The sequence below is a fragment of the Aspergillus tubingensis genome, assembly GCF_013340325.1.
Source record: "Aspergillus tubingensis WU-2223L DNA, scaffold_11, whole genome shotgun sequence".
NCBI classification, from domain to species: Eukaryota; Fungi; Ascomycota; class Eurotiomycetes; order Eurotiales; family Aspergillaceae; genus Aspergillus; species Aspergillus tubingensis.
This window is the reverse complement of record NW_023336285.1, coordinates 1,734,413-1,749,271: the sequence shown is the minus strand read 5'-3', so window position 1 is coordinate 1,749,271 and position 14,859 is coordinate 1,734,413. Positions and strand designations below refer to the sequence as shown.

At 50.2% G+C, this 14,859-nt stretch overlaps 5 protein-coding genes across 5 annotated transcripts; 4 read left to right on the top strand and 1 right to left on the bottom strand.

Moving 5' to 3' along the window:
• Nucleotides 1-386: 386 nt before the first annotated feature.
• AtWU_09929 (transcription initiation factor TFIID subunit TAF2) lies at nucleotides 387-4,369 on the top strand (the record flags this gene model as incomplete). Its single annotated transcript, XM_035505035.1, has 4 exons — nucleotides 387-2,711; nucleotides 2,773-3,141; nucleotides 3,192-3,983; nucleotides 4,037-4,369. The coding sequence occupies 4 exons, from the start codon at nucleotides 387-389 to the stop codon at nucleotides 4,367-4,369; spliced, it is 3,819 nt and encodes a 1,272-aa protein (XP_035360928.1).
• Nucleotides 4,370-4,929: 560 nt separating this feature from the next.
• On the bottom strand, nucleotides 4,930-5,604 carry AtWU_09928 (putative small nuclear ribonucleoprotein SmG; the record flags this gene model as incomplete). The annotated part of the gene is made up of 5 exons (XM_035505034.1): nucleotides 4,930-4,956; nucleotides 5,037-5,069; nucleotides 5,160-5,234; nucleotides 5,424-5,495; nucleotides 5,575-5,604. The coding sequence occupies 5 exons, from the start codon at nucleotides 5,602-5,604 to the stop codon at nucleotides 4,930-4,932; spliced, it is 237 nt and encodes a 78-aa protein (XP_035360927.1).
• Nucleotides 5,605-5,851: 247 nt separating this feature from the next.
• Nucleotides 5,852-7,123, top strand: AtWU_09927 (uncharacterized protein; the record flags this gene model as incomplete). Its single annotated transcript, XM_035505033.1, has 2 exons — nucleotides 5,852-5,930; nucleotides 5,991-7,123. 2 exons carry the CDS (start codon nucleotides 5,852-5,854, stop codon nucleotides 7,121-7,123), a joined length of 1,212 nt encoding a protein of 403 aa, XP_035360926.1.
• Nucleotides 7,124-7,354: 231 nt separating this feature from the next.
• On the top strand, nucleotides 7,355-9,369 carry AtWU_09926 (uncharacterized protein; the record flags this gene model as incomplete). The annotated part of the gene is made up of 6 exons (XM_035505032.1): nucleotides 7,355-7,428; nucleotides 7,487-7,656; nucleotides 7,704-8,056; nucleotides 8,121-8,402; nucleotides 8,475-9,228; nucleotides 9,296-9,369. 6 exons carry the CDS (start codon nucleotides 7,355-7,357, stop codon nucleotides 9,367-9,369), a joined length of 1,707 nt encoding a protein of 568 aa, XP_035360925.1.
• Nucleotides 9,370-12,716: 3,347 nt separating this feature from the next.
• AtWU_09925 (uncharacterized protein) lies at nucleotides 12,717-14,386 on the top strand (the record flags this gene model as incomplete). Its single annotated transcript, XM_035505031.1, has 2 exons — nucleotides 12,717-14,099; nucleotides 14,171-14,386. 2 exons carry the CDS (start codon nucleotides 12,717-12,719, stop codon nucleotides 14,384-14,386), a joined length of 1,599 nt encoding a protein of 532 aa, XP_035360924.1.
• Between the last annotated feature and the right edge of the window lie 473 nt (nucleotides 14,387-14,859).

The following is a 14,859-nucleotide window of genomic DNA, read 5'->3' as shown; positions in this document are numbered from 1 at the left end:
GTTCAGTTTGATGGTTGTTGGAGGGACGATCCCAGGTCGTCCATCTCCTCTCGTGCTACTCCTCATTCCAGTCTCTCATCTATCCCTCCCCATCTCCGTCCTCACGAACGGTCCTTTCGTGCCAAACCTCACTTAGTGTCACGGTCACCTCGAACGCTTGCTTCCCTTCGGTGTTGTTCCCCGCCCGTCGAAGCAGCTCTCCATCTCTTCCCAGTGAACAGTCTCTTCGCCCCCGCCTACACGAGATCGAATACCATCATACTCAAAAGTGTCTGTCGGGATCAACGCGGTCGGGTGGGAATAGTCATCGCTCCTGGAGCTTGGACATGACGGTAGTTGGCCATCGTGGCGCTCGCGGCGCAGTGCACGACTGAGTATCTTGCGTCATGCCAGGCGTCGTGGAGACCCCAGCTGGGCCTGTCAGGCCGGAGCTGGGATTCACCGTCGCGCATCAGAAGGTCGAGCTTGAGATCGATTTTGCCAGCAAGAGCCTCAAGGGAAAAACGGAACTCACGATCCATCCGCATCACAAAGACCTTCGCGTTATCCGTTTAAATTTCCGACAAGGCGAACTCCGGCGTATCAATGTCAGTGGCAAGGTACCTAGCATCAAATACACGGACCCTTATGACACGCTTCAACTTTACGGCCCTCATTATCACCAGCGCCTCGCGACGAAGATAGATGGACTACTCAAATCTCCGCCAGAATCTGACCTTCTCATCACGGTCCCCAAAAGCGTCCGGATCGACGAACTTGATCCCTCCTCGATTGAAGCTCAAGACCAAATGACCTTACGTGCTACGGGCTCCGCTGATGATGCAGAAGGACCTTTGAGCGCCAAGGCAGCCGAATCGTCACTTCCACGCTTTACGGCCCTCACGGTTACCATCGACTTCGTCATTGAGAATATTCGGGATGGGTTGCAGTTTGTCGGATTAGAGAGTGGCGACAGACGCTATCCTCACGCTTATACAACCAACTCCCTGGGGTATGGCGCTTGCTGTCCTCTCTTCCCCTGCGTCGACGATCCTTTGTCGCGCTGTACGTGGGAATTCTCGATCAAGTGCCCGTGCTCCTTAGGTGATATGTTTGATCGGAAATCCCGTGATCATTCCGGCGCCTCGGGCCCCAGTCGCTCGAAGCCTGCTTCTGGACATGAACGGTATATCGCTCCGGATGATGAGACTCTTGATCTGTCTGTCGTCTGTTCCGGGGATTTGACGGATGAAATCATCGACCCAAAGGACCCTACCAAGAAGACGGTTTCGTTCGCCTGCTACTCCCCTCTATCTGCCCAGCAACTTGGATTTGCCGTAGGTCCCTTCGAATACATCAACCTCTCCGATTTCCGCGAAAGCGACCAAGACGAACAGCTTGGTCTAAACGCCATACCGTTGCACGCATTCTGCCTCCCGGGAAGAGGAGATGAAGTCAGGAATACCTGCTTTCCTATGGCGAAGGCAATTGACTTTTTCTCACTGTCTTATGGATCGTACCCGTTCGCTAGCTATAAGATATGCTTTGTGGACGACACACCTGATGCCACACTACCCACGGCTTGTTTATCGATATGTAGCAGCCGCCTCTTGTTCCCCGAAGACATCATCGACCCAATGTATGACTCTACCCGCAGCCTAGTCCACGCCCTATCCTGTCAGTGGATTGGTGTAAACATTGTGCCAAAAGAGGCAACGGATACATGGGTAACGGTCGGTGTCGCCTGGTACATCACGGATACGTTCATGCGGAAGCTCTGCGGGAATAATGAATATCGCTTTCGACTGAAACAGATGTCTGATAGAGTATGTGACCTGGACTACGAACGTCCGTCGCTCTACGACATGGGTACGATATTGACGATAGATCCGTCCGAAATTGATTTCATAGCGCTCAAGGCCCCGCTCGTTCTGTTCATCTTGGACCGGAGACTTACGAAAGCGAGTGGCAAGGCAACAATGTCGCGCATCATCTCCCGTCTTTTCCTGAACTCCCGGATGGGTGACATACCGAATGGTGCCGTCACGACTTCCCTTTTCCAGAGGACATGTGAGCGACTCGGCCACGCAAAGCTTGATTCATTTTTCCAGCAGTGGGTATACGGGGCGGGATGTCCTCGGTTCCAAGCCACGCAGCGATTCAACAAGAAGAAGCTCGTGGTTGAAATGATGATCCGGCAGGTGCAAGCTGATGCTTCAAGTACGCGCGACTTAGACAAGAATGCGTTCATGCGGGATGTCAAGGAAGAAATACGGGGTGTCTATGCAGGAGTTATCCAGCCGGTTTTTACTGGATCCATGACCATTAGAATTCACGAAGCTGATGGCACGCCTTATGAACACATTGTGGAAATTAAGGAGGGTGTTACGAAGTTCGACATACCTTATAATACCAAGTATAAGCGTCTCAAACGAAACAAGCGACAAAAGGAGCGTGCAGCTGCCGTAACAGGCGGCGACCCTAATGCCGAAGCTCAGGAAGATGTTCTGCTTTACTGTCTCGGTGACGTTTTGCAGACCGAAGAAGAGGTTGCTGAATGGAAACTAAGAGATTGGAGCGAAGAAGAGGAAGAGAGAATGAGCAGAGAGTCCTATGAATGGATTCGCATGGATGCAGATTTTGAGTGGATATGCAAGCTTTCGTTGGCGATGCCAGGGTACATGTACCTGTCGCAGCTTCAGCAAGATCGAGATGTTGTAGCGCAGCTGGAGGTCAGTCAACCCCTTCACTCATTAGGTGACTGGACTGGAACTGACAATAGATGATATTCAGTCATTGCAATACATGGCGATTCAGCGAGAGCACGAGCTCATTTCGACCATATTCGTCAGAACACTGATGGATCGAAGATATTTCTACGGAATTCGGGTGGCTGCCGCTCGAGCTCTGGTGAAACATGCTACGGATGCTGTTGACTGGGTCGGATTGTTCCACCTCGAAAGAGCTTTCCAAGAATTGTTCTGCCTTCCAGGATCTCCTATGACTCGCTCCAATGACTTCTCTGACAGAGCAGCATATTTTATTCAATTAGCCATCCCTGAGTCCATATCCAAAGTACGCGACACTAACGGCAAAACGCCCATGCGGGTCAAGCGTTTTCTTTACGACAAGTTGAAGTTCAACGACAACTCAAACAACGAGGTGAGTACATGACCCATTACCTCATTGACCCGACGCTTATGCTGCGACAGTATTCGGACAACTTCTATGTCGCGACCTTGATGGAATCGTTATGCCATGCCATGCTGGGCAAGCCTGAGAGGCCCTCCGAGGTGGACGATTTTGACATGGAGCGTGTATTAGAGGCTCAGGCAGAAGAACAATTGGAAAAAGACGCCATTGCAGAGATTGATAGGTATCGCAGGATGGATGAATGGTCCAGCTCATTTCAGAACATCTACTCGCGAGCCGCTTTGCGCTGCCAAGTGCGTCTCATGGAGGCCAAAATATTGAGCCTCGATATTATGCAATTCCTGCCGTATACTCGAGCTGGAACATACGATCTCCTCCGCTTGGATGCGTTTGAATGCCTCATTGAGCTTGACATCTTTCAATACCCCGAACTACTGCGATGGTTCATTTTCACCATGTCAAACGACTCTTCTGCCCTTATCAGGTGTCGCCTACATAACTTGTTCGGGAAGGCTCTCGCACCAGTCGCCTTTGGTCGTGAAACTAAGGAGGAAGCGCCTGCTAGCAACACCGATAACCTCATTATTGAGCAGGAATCTTCAACCGAGGTCCGCCAGGCAGACCTTGCCCGGAGACAGACAGTTACCGGAGCCTTGAATGCGCTCAAGAAGGAGATCTCCGGCGATCAACTGCTGAAAGAATCTCTTTGGGCGGCGTGCAATTCTCCCTGCATTGGAATACTTGAGCTCTCCGAGTTTACCGACCTTTGCAGGGTTCTCTATGACGCAATCACGACTCGGATGGTGTCTCTGAAATACCCTCGTTACTGGACCGTGAAGCATCTCGGAAAGGTACGTAATATGGAGACCAACATTTCTACTGAAAATTTGCTAACCCAACCCAGGGACGCATGCACTTCGTCCGAACAAACAAAATCCGCACGACACTCACGCCCTCAAAAGATACAACAGCCGCCCCGAAACGCAAGCGCGAAGAGCAAGGCATGGGACCACCGGGCCCTCGTATCACATTCAAGCAGTCCAAGGTGGCATCCAGTACTACACCATTCAGTCCAAAGCCATCATCGCAGCATATTCCAACCAAGCTGCACATACCAAACCTTCCCTCCCCGGCTTCGTCAGCACAGCCTAAGCCATCGACTGCACCATCTACCCCATCCACACCCAGTGGCGGTGGGTTCAAGCTGAAATTGAAATTCGGCCAGAAGCCGAAATGAGCTCAACTTTACTCACAGCCGTCTTCATTACACAAAATTCTAGATACCAATTTTAACTCGTATAGCTTCATTCATTCTTCATTGTTTGGACTTTGGGAACGGAGGTGGGCTGATTTCAGGTCAAGGAGATGCATGGCGTGGGGGTTCTCTTTTTTTACTTTTTCTATTCTTTCTAGTATTCTGGGTTATCTCCACAGGGTATTATCTAGTTCCAGAGGCCCATTTGAATATTGCCGGTGGGATAGGTTGGGCATTGGTTTGCCGAGAAAAAATGATAGACCATAACTGACTAGCTGTTATGGATCATTGCGTTGGGACAATGTACCCATCTCCCTCTTAAGTAAGGATGCCGTAATCTGGTATATTCCAGATCTCTTTGTGCGTAAAGTGTTTCTCGTAAATTGTTTGAAATGAAGATTTCTTTTCTGTTTCCTTTTGAAAGCGAGATGCCATCGATCATTCCGTGAGCAACCAACCCGTGAACTCCTTTGCAATTAAATCATTTCCCACAGTGAAGGTATAAAAAGACATGTTGACTTTCCCCGTCCACCCGCAGCACTTTATTTGTCGCTGATACGTTCCAGAGCCTATAAATGTAGAAAAACAACAGGTTAGTCTCCTGATAAAGTACGCCACTAATCGTAGTCCCATGGCAGGCGATACTGACCTCGAGCATAACAACCGAGTTACCGCGAATGACCTAGAAAGACGAACAGACCATCATTAGCTTTCTGCCCATCCCAGTATCCCAAGCAAACGTGAACATTCGGAAATGGGAATAGCCACATACAATCATGCCGATAGCGACCTTCTCTCCACCCTGCTTCTCCTCGAAAGCCTCATCAAGGACGATGTTCATGAACACCTGGATAATGAAAGCGCAGACGTCAGCAATCTGCACACACATACACACACTCTCCCCGCCCCCTCTTTCACTCCACGGATTGAACCAAGAATATCACCGATATTCGACCCCATCCAAGGCACATCAACCCGTGTAACAGCGACACAGCAGGCAGGAAAGTAGGAACCGAGGGACACAAGCGCGACGTACATCATAGCCTCGCAGGATACCAATGACTTTGCGGTTGCCGTTCAGTTGGCAGAATACCCGCTTTTCCATGTACTGTTGCAAAACCGCAATGTTAGCTTAGGTGCTCCGTGTCGGGGGAGGGTTGGCGGAATATCAATCGCGAATAATATACCTTCTTCAACTCGGGCTGGGCTTGAGGCATCTTGAATGGTGTGTTTTGGGGTCTGACTGTCCTATCGTAACGGCGAGTCGAGCGCGTTGCGGAACTTTGAGATACAAGCAGTGGGAATCAGCTGGGCCCGGAAGAATGATGTTCCCGCAAGCTCCAAAGAATCGCGGAGCTGCAAGTGACGCCAGCGGGGTTTCATCCTTCAGGCTTTTGGCTGATTTCATAGTCGGGGGCTCGGTTTGGACAAGGAGATTATTAGGTTTCTTCATACGCTTTGACAATGAGTTCTCAATTTGCAAATCGCCGAAAGCCCCGCAAAATTGGTGGCGATGATGAGGAAAATGACGCCGACGAGCAAGGTTTGTATCTGCGATCAAGCTCAACTCTACGTGATGGATATACTAATGGAAGGCTGGTAGACTCCGGTCCTGTTGTCAAACGTCCTCCGACTTCGAAAACGAAGCAAAAGTCGAAAATGCGCCTTTCGTTCGGTCCCGGCAGTACCTCGATGGCGGACGATGACGCACAGGAAAGCGAAGTTGTCATTCCCAAACGACCTGGGCTCGCGAAACGTGCTCTAGAGAAGAGTGCCTTTCAGCGATCCTTGACACCGTCGGGCGCAGGTGGTCAGATCCCCCTCCGGGTAGGGCCTGAGCAGGATAGGCCGAGTTACAACGACGAATATCTAAAAGAGCTCCGAAACTCGACCCCCTCTACGCCGAAGCCCGCCGCTGAGGATGAATCGGAGAAGACAATTGATGTGGCTGCCAAGTTTGGTGAGGTCATGAAGGTTTCAACCCCTGCTGCTATTCCCAGCGAAGCAGAGATTAGAGAAAAGAAAGCTCGGAGAGCCCGATTAGCGAAGGAAGAAGCGGCGCTTTCCACCGAGAAAGACTTCATTTCCCTCGAGGATGATATGGAAGAGGACGACTGGGATCTTCAGGCGCGGCGGGAGGATACGAGGCTTGTCCGTGACGATGAAGATTTCGCAGAAGGATTTGACGAGTTTGTTGAGGACGGACGTATATCCCTTGGGAGGAAAGCAGAGAAAGAGCAGAAGCGAAAACAGCGGGAAGAAATGCGTGAGCTTATTGATGATGCTGAAGGTCTGTCGGATGAGGATGATTCGGACTTGGAGGAAAAAGCAGCGTACGACGCCAGTCAGGCACGAGCTGCTATGGGTGCGAGCAGAGACCCTATTGACCGGCCGCGCACTCCGCCAAAGATGACCTCGATACCCCGTCTGTCGAACTCACTCGAGCGTTTGCGTATGAACTTGGCGGTCCTAGAGAAGTCAAAGGCTCAGATGATCGACCGTATGGAGGAACTGAGGAAGGAGAAGGCGGACATAGCTGTTCGGGAAGTGGAAATCCAGGCTTTGATCAAAGAAGCCGGAGATAATTACGAGAAGCTTAAGCAGGAGGCTGGAATCACTCCTGGCTCAGATGGAAACCTCTCTACAGCCGATGAGATGGCGAATTCGCGAGGCTTAGAGGGTCTTGGAAATTCGGTGACAGCATCTGCAAACAGCTCTGAGCATGAGGAGCCTTGATGCTTCAAAAATGCTTCATTGACGCCTTCCGCACGGTCTGCGGTGGCTGCCTCTTTGAAGTCCCTGTCCAAGAGCATCACCATCGCTCTTTCCGAGACAACACCAGTTGCTCTTCGTATCGAAACCGATCGACTGCGCCAATTTCTTGACGACCACCGACCAGGACTGTTCTTACTCTATATTTCATGATACCCATCGTTTAGTTGTCTAGCTTCCCTAAGGCCCATCACTATGATACCAATACCCTTCAAGTCCTGGTTTGACCAACCGTTGAGTAGAGATAGGCGTGCCAGAGCAGCCACGCAGTAAGTTGGACTTTCGGTTAGGCGAGATGGTACTTGTGTGATTTCTTAACTTCAATAGGCAGCGTAGTGTCATTGCGTTCATTGAGTCGCCAATTGACGAGAAGGATGGAGATCTTCCGCATCTCCGTCAACAATCCGAGGCAACACCCATCGAGCTATTCTTTGACTTGTTCTTCGTTGCAAATCTCTCCACCTTTACAGCTACACATGAAATCAACAACGTAGAAGGTATACCAGCTCACTAACATGGTTTGATCACAAACTGATGCTGCCAGCTTTGTGGGCCTACATTGGCTTCCTCGGGATCATCTGGTTTACCTGGCTTCAAGTCACACTATTTGATATCCGTTTCGCGCGAGACTCGATCTTCGAGAGAATCTGCAAGGCCATTCAATTGGCTGCTATGGTTGGATTTGCATCGGCAGGTTCAAGGTTCACCACACGTGTTCAGCCAGAAAATGTCTGGGCCTTCCAGTCCTTGAGCCTTATCCTCGGTGGCAGTCGGCTCTTACTCGCCTTGCAATACACTGTGAACGCCGTGTTTCTTCGACGGCGTATGATGCCTGCAGCTCGGGGCGTATCCATCATTGCCGGGATGCAATTTGTCTCAAGTTTGACCTACCTCCTGGTAAGCTACCCAAGGCAGACAACCATCGGTTAGCTCGTACCCTTGTCAAACTGACTTGCTGTAGATGTATTATGCCTTCCGTCCCCGTGAAGGAGTCAACCCCTATATTTGGACCGTTTGGTTTGTTCTATTTGGGGTCGAGATGTGGGTAGTAATGGGAACTTCAAGCGCCACACCTGGGATTGGACTTCAAGATACCCATCTCAACACAAGAATGGGCCTCCTAACTCTGATCATAATCGGTGAAGGTGTCATATCTGTCACTAGGCTCGTCAACCGGACAGTAGGCCCTGGTGGCTGGACGAAGTGGTCGTTTGTCCATATCCTAGGCGTCACAACTAGTGTGGTATGGCCCCGATGATTGACTGACCCACCGTTCAGTTCTATTCTAATCCGAGTCCTAACATGTCAATCTCAGTACTTCTTGTGGCAAGCGTACTTCGACCTTTCTCCAAGACGTGTTCTGGGCAAGTACTCTCAGCAAATATGGGCCCAGCTACATTTCCCGTTCCATGTGGTCCTCATTCTCCTCCTTGAAGGGTCTCAGATCCTTGCCTTAAGTCTGGATATCACATTGAAACTCCGGTACCTAGCGGAAACCATTTTGTGGGCTTGTGAAGACCCACGGCCCAGACCCGACTACGCCATCCGAATTCTTCGAGCCACCATTGCTGATATGGAAATCGACTATAGCCGAGGGGCCGTAAACGAACAGGTTACAATCTCCCGGATCTTGGATGATCTCCCAAATCACCCGCTTTGTCCCTCCCGTCGGACGGGCCAAGTCCCCATCGCCCGAGACATGCTCAGTGACCTGGTAGGGAATGTAACTGCGGCGCTGTTCTCCACCATGCGGATCATGCCTTCGAACCACCCTGATCCTGGCCGCTTGAGTAGTGAGCAGCTGCTGAGAGGGTATATGGCCCTCCTAGAATTCGTCTATGTGTACTATTTTGCCGTGGCGTCACTCTCCATGATGTTCTTTGGTGCTTTTGTATTATTAGCGCGTCGCCACACGCTCCGCAGATGTATGGGCATCAGCGCAGCGGCCCGCGTGTCCCTTGGTATGCTCCTTGGAAGCCTAATGAGTTTCTCTCGTCACTTTCCGCTCGTCTATTCTTTCATGACATCCCCCGCCATATTATATGCGTTTACTCTTACATTGTTCATGGGTGAGCTACTAGCCATGCATTGGGGATGGAAAGGATGCTTAGATCCATCTGCTGACGAAAGTCACAGTGCTGCTGATGGACCGGCTTTTGGACCGGTACCAGAGCTACGGCGGACGGACGCAGGAAAGCGAAGTACCCTGAAATTACCCTGGCGGACCCCATTCTTTTCTTACTATCATTCCTGCATGAACCATCATCCCCTGTACAATCATATCCTTATGTCAAGGGCCGGAAAAAGGGCGGCCAGCGGGGGCCTGCGACGATCTAACCATCTATCCACTTTGCGTAGGGCAATGGATGGCCTGGCTGTTGAGGGATGGAACTGTCATCTACCGACACCCGCGCAGGGTTCTAGCATACATACATGTGGAAATAACAGATTATTTCCCGAGCTCCCAGTAGGAAGGAATACCTCCATTCACGCCTCGACCAGCCAGGGTTTGCTGAGGACGTGTACAGCAAAAAGCAGGAAAAAGCAAAACTGCAAGCAGATTATAGTCATGATTCACGCAATGAACGTGAATTAGAAAAAAGATTTCAAAGGAGACAGACACACCATTGCCGCAAGCCAGCAGCAGCAGCAGCAGGAGGAGGAAGGCCCGTCGTCAGCAAACCGGAATGACGGCAGCTGCAGCGGGAACAGACATAAGAGAAAGACTACTGCCGTCTTCCTCCCCTACTTGCCTCCTTAGCACCGACAGTCCCCACTGTAGTTTTTTCTGTTATTTCTCCGAATTTCTTCAGGTTCAAGCTCCGTCGATCTGAGCTAGTCTTCCGCATGCTCATCCCGGGAATTTGCAGAGGATCGTAGAATAATTCATTATTGTCATCATCAATGGGACGCTCAGATCCCTACCGCCACCATCCCACGCATTGTGTCTCCTTAATGATTTTCTTCTTCTATTTTTTGTTTTTCCGGTTTGTTCCTCAAGGATACGTGGTGAGTGGACCGTGCTGGACTGGTCTAGTCTCTCAGCGAAAAGGAAATGGTGTGGTGAAACTCGTGAAACATGCTCATCCCGACGGTGTCACCGTTTCTACCCAACATCCGGGATTCCCGCAGGGAAGGTGTGTGCAACTCTCAAAAGATCCAGTGTGTCAGGCTAGGCCAGACCAGGTCAGTACTTTCTGTCTTTCCCTTCTTCCTTGTGTTGACCTTGGGCAGGCTAGTAAGCTCCCCTGTCTATGGAGGAAATTAGTTCTGTCACCACCCCATTCCATCCCCCACCCCCGGTAAGTCACAAAAAGCCCATTTGCAGCCCGTGCACACATACATACATACATGTACGCGTGTATATGTGCACATGCTTGGGGATGGTGTCCGGGGGGAGGACCCACACAGACTATACATAGGGTTTCCAGCAGGTGCAAACATACAGTGCACATGATAGATCTGCAATGAGCCACACGGAGCGAAATAACGATCGTGCGGGGAAGGAAGTTCTGATCCTGGTAGGGATCAGGTGGGTTTGAGTGTGGTATGTCTTTGCTTTTTCTTTTGTTCTTGATCAGGGATTGTTTGCATTGTCTTGCATTGTGCGAGACGACAGTGGTGGAAGTGAGGCCAGAAAGTACCATGAGATGAGAAAAAGAAATGTATGTGTAGGTGCCGTATGATGTAATTTTCAGAAGTACCCTGTCACCAGGTTGGATGTCCGGAAGAAATGGCTCATGCAGATCCTGTCGACCTCTCAAGCCGGACTTCACTTCACTGGGGTCTAGGGAGCAAACCGGAGACCCATCCGATGTTTGGCTTGAAGAGCGGGTTAAGCTTAGTCTCCGACCGACATTTGCGCCAATTGCTTCGCCATGACAGATGGGCACGTCTGATTTGCACAATGACGGATGCAGAAGCGTTTGGGGCTGGCAGGACCCGGTGAAAGCTGGGGTGCAATGTATTTGGATGGAATCAAGCGGTGAATCGGGAAACCTTATCCTGCAGGACCAACACGGACGCTGCTCTTTCCAACTTTCTACTTGCTCCCTTGTTATTGGTCTTGATGGGAACAGCTTCTGCGGCACTTTTGATCTTCAGAATACATAGAACCTAGGTAGCGTGCAGTTGTCTGAGCTCTGGTGGATACCTGAATGATGGGAATGATCTGCATATGCAGTTTGATTCCGGCTTGTGCGGTAGCGCGGGTTTAAAAGGTCCGCCCCAGTTAGGGCAAAAGAAAGCAGTCAGATAAAGCATGTCAGTCGAGCCAATGGCGGAGAAAACCACATCTGCAGATCCGAACGGGAGCTTTCCGAACCGTCCGGCCAAATGTACCATTTTCTGGAGATAATAAGTGTTCTGGATTATGTGGTATGAGGTCGCAGCCACCGCATCGCCTGAGGATGGTAGGATAAAGCGGATGTGCGAACAAAGCCCTATGTAGCTACCCGATTGGCGTCCACTGCTGCAAAACAACCACACCAGTTCAACTTCGTCTGAACAGCAGAACTTTGAGTTCCCCTTTCCCAGAGTTCATCTTCTGCGCCACATAAGATGGCTCTTCTTTCGAGGATCGTCATTCGGACTATGCGCGGCAAACTGCAAAAGTAGAGTTTGACTGATCGTTATGGGAGTTTGGGAGATTATGTTAAACCGAACCATGTGCCGTAATTGATCTTGTTCCGTAATCCTCATGCCTTTTTTGAACAGAAAAGGGTATAGTGCCTCGGTCAGCCATTTTTAGCGTTCAGGCCGATATGAACTTGGAAAGAACAAGGGTTAAGCTCCCGGCGATGCGAACAGTTCAAGCCATATCGGAACATGGTAGTCATGTAATTCAGGGGCCTAATGCGTGAGGGCGTGAAAGGGTCATCAATATGGCTTTATATTGATGTTGAAAAGCTCCGGTGTTCTCGAGTCAGATCTCTCTTGTCCTCGAGCGCGGTGTTGTGTCGTTACCTTTCCTTGGGGACTGAGACAGCCTTCTACATCCTCCGTTGGATAAGACATCACCTCTCATAGAGCGAACCGTGAGTTCCATGAACCCTGTCCAGCTACTTCTCGAATGGCAACTGTTGCCTAAGAGGCTAGACTTCTGAGACATCATTGCCATTCCATCTGTGGCGGACAAGAAGAAGCATCACTCATTCGGTCGTCGAGCAACTGCAGAGAAGGCGGGAACCACACCGTCAGAGGCGCCTTGTGCCCATTACTTCCTCCACCGCTCAGTCGTGTTGCCTTCAGAGAAAGCCCGTCTGATCTTGAGACCTTCGGTCATTGGTTGCTTGCAACTCAATTTGGAAAATCAAACAATCGCAGAGTCAACAACACTCAGCCCTTATTGGTGAGTCATCCGAGAAAGTGAAACCCCTCCATATAGATCTTGGTGTACTGAGCAGCCACAACAGTCCCTGCAGATGCCCTAGTAGCCTGATAGCGTGCATGACCTGACACCAGGATCCAATGCATAGTATTTGCTCAACGTCTATCCAGAGCATAGGGGACAGTAGCGGTGAAGAGAGCAAGAAGATATTGGTCTCTGTTTAAAGCCATGCTGCGCGTCCTGGTCGCTTCAAGGGACCGAAAGGCAGTTGCCGTTAAGGAAAGCCTTAATGCGTTGGACTTTCATTCCCATCTCTTCTTCCTAGACAACCGCGAGTCACTCTCCCATGGAAGGCCTTCTACCTGGCAAGACACCACCTCAGAGCTCTCTGTGATACACCTTGAACGCGAACATACACATCACCTCATGGAGAACGACGAGCAACTGCATACAGATTTCATCAAGATGACGAGCAACGACATGACAATGCGAGACTTGCCCCAGATAGGGTGCCCTTATTGTTTTCCCAACTGTTATTCAGTCTTCGAACCCGGAAGAACCGCAGCAGCAGCACACGGGCTTCAGTTTCTATCTGAAGAGCAGACTCATCACAACAAGCCGCAGGAGATAATGCACTTCATTAAAGTTGAGGATGGCTGTCAGTTCGAGATCCTTGATGCCCATCCACGCGTTCCACAGACATTATTCGCCGATGATAATCTTTATTCCAGCGATGCTGCTTCTGATATAAACCACCAGGCCGATGATATGAATGATCATTTTGCGATCAGCGAGCCCGTCCCATCCCTTCTGGCGGAGGGGGAAACACCACTCAGGGCACCCATAACTATCCTCGATGAATGCATATCTCAGGACAGTGCGCCTCTTCTTGAAGGAGAGTGGACAAGCGTGGAAGAAATAGCACTATCTGAGTCCCCAAGGTCGTCACTTGAGATTCCAGCACCAACTGCAGATAGTATTCTTGATGCAGCTAGGACATCACTTCCTTTGCTAGCTGCGCAGGTTCATCAACTATCGCACTCATCCAATGAAGACACTAGTTCTGGTCTACCCACATGGGACGCAGGGAACCTGTCGAATGAGGCGCAATTTTACGGAGAAATCAACAGCGCACTGGCTCAGCTTGCGGCAGCGAACATTCATCTGGATCCGTCCACATTCGTGAATGACGGTTCAAGCGCTTCCCAGTCCCTACTCCTCCCATGGGGCTCCCAAAGGGCTGATTGCCCAGCCATGCTTTCGATCGGAAGTGGATGTGCAGCCAACCAAGGGTGTAATGAATCCTTTCCTATCACCAGTTCCTACCAACACCATGAGGGTCGGTATAGACTTAATGAGCCTTGGTCGCTACCGAGTTCCAGTGACATAAGCCACGTTAACCAGGGGAAACTTCTTGGCAGGCCACTTACGTGCCTCCGTGACAAGAGAAACGCATTCTTAATTGACTGCAAGCTCCGTGGGTTGTCATATAAAGATATCAAAAGAATTGGCGGGTTCAAGGAGGCCGAGTCGACTCTTCGTGGCAGATTCCGCACGTTGACAAAGTCTAAAGAGCAACGCGTGAGGAAGCCACAATGGCACCAAAATGACGTAAGTCACCTATCTCGGTTACTTTTATGATTCTCCTAGGTTTGCATGAAGCTGGTACTGACTCACGGTAGATTCGTCTTCTCTGTGAGGCGGTTAACGTGTTGTCAGAAACCACGGGCCATGACAAAAGCCGTTACTCCTTCTGCTGGGCTCGCATTGACAATCAATTGCCAAAGGTTTCATGGAAGAGGGTGGCTCAGTATATCAGAGCCAATGGGGGAACCTATCATTTTGGAAATGCTACCTGCAAAAAGAAGTGGTGCGAAGTCCATGGCGTGAAGATGTAAGGTTGATTGGAGTGGGAAGAGTTATAATGGGTTGCCAAAGATTCCCAATAAACTCCGTCGGTTGAGAGCCTTTTCAGTGTCAAATGGACTTGCAATCAAGAAAGACTCACTTATTGTGAGGGAGCGATCAGTGAACAAATGAAGAGTGGGGAGGGCGATATCGAAGCAGAATCGGGGATAGTAAAGGGCCAGTTGTGTTGTCTCCATTCTGTTGTCTATTCTCTCAGTCAAATAGAACTCACTTGGTCCGATAGATCTAGGAGTGTTGTGGGTTGAGCATACAATCATGGTCAGTTTGGGGAGTTGTCAACGGATGGCAGGAGACTAAAGAAGAAGCTGCCATCGCAACTTCCAGCTACTGCCTCGCCACGTGATTAGCTCCTTTCTATCCAAGAATTCTCTGTTAAGGACTAGTAGTAGTTGGTCTGTATGTGTAAGCTGATGCGTCCGTGGCGGATTGTCTACCCTTAAGC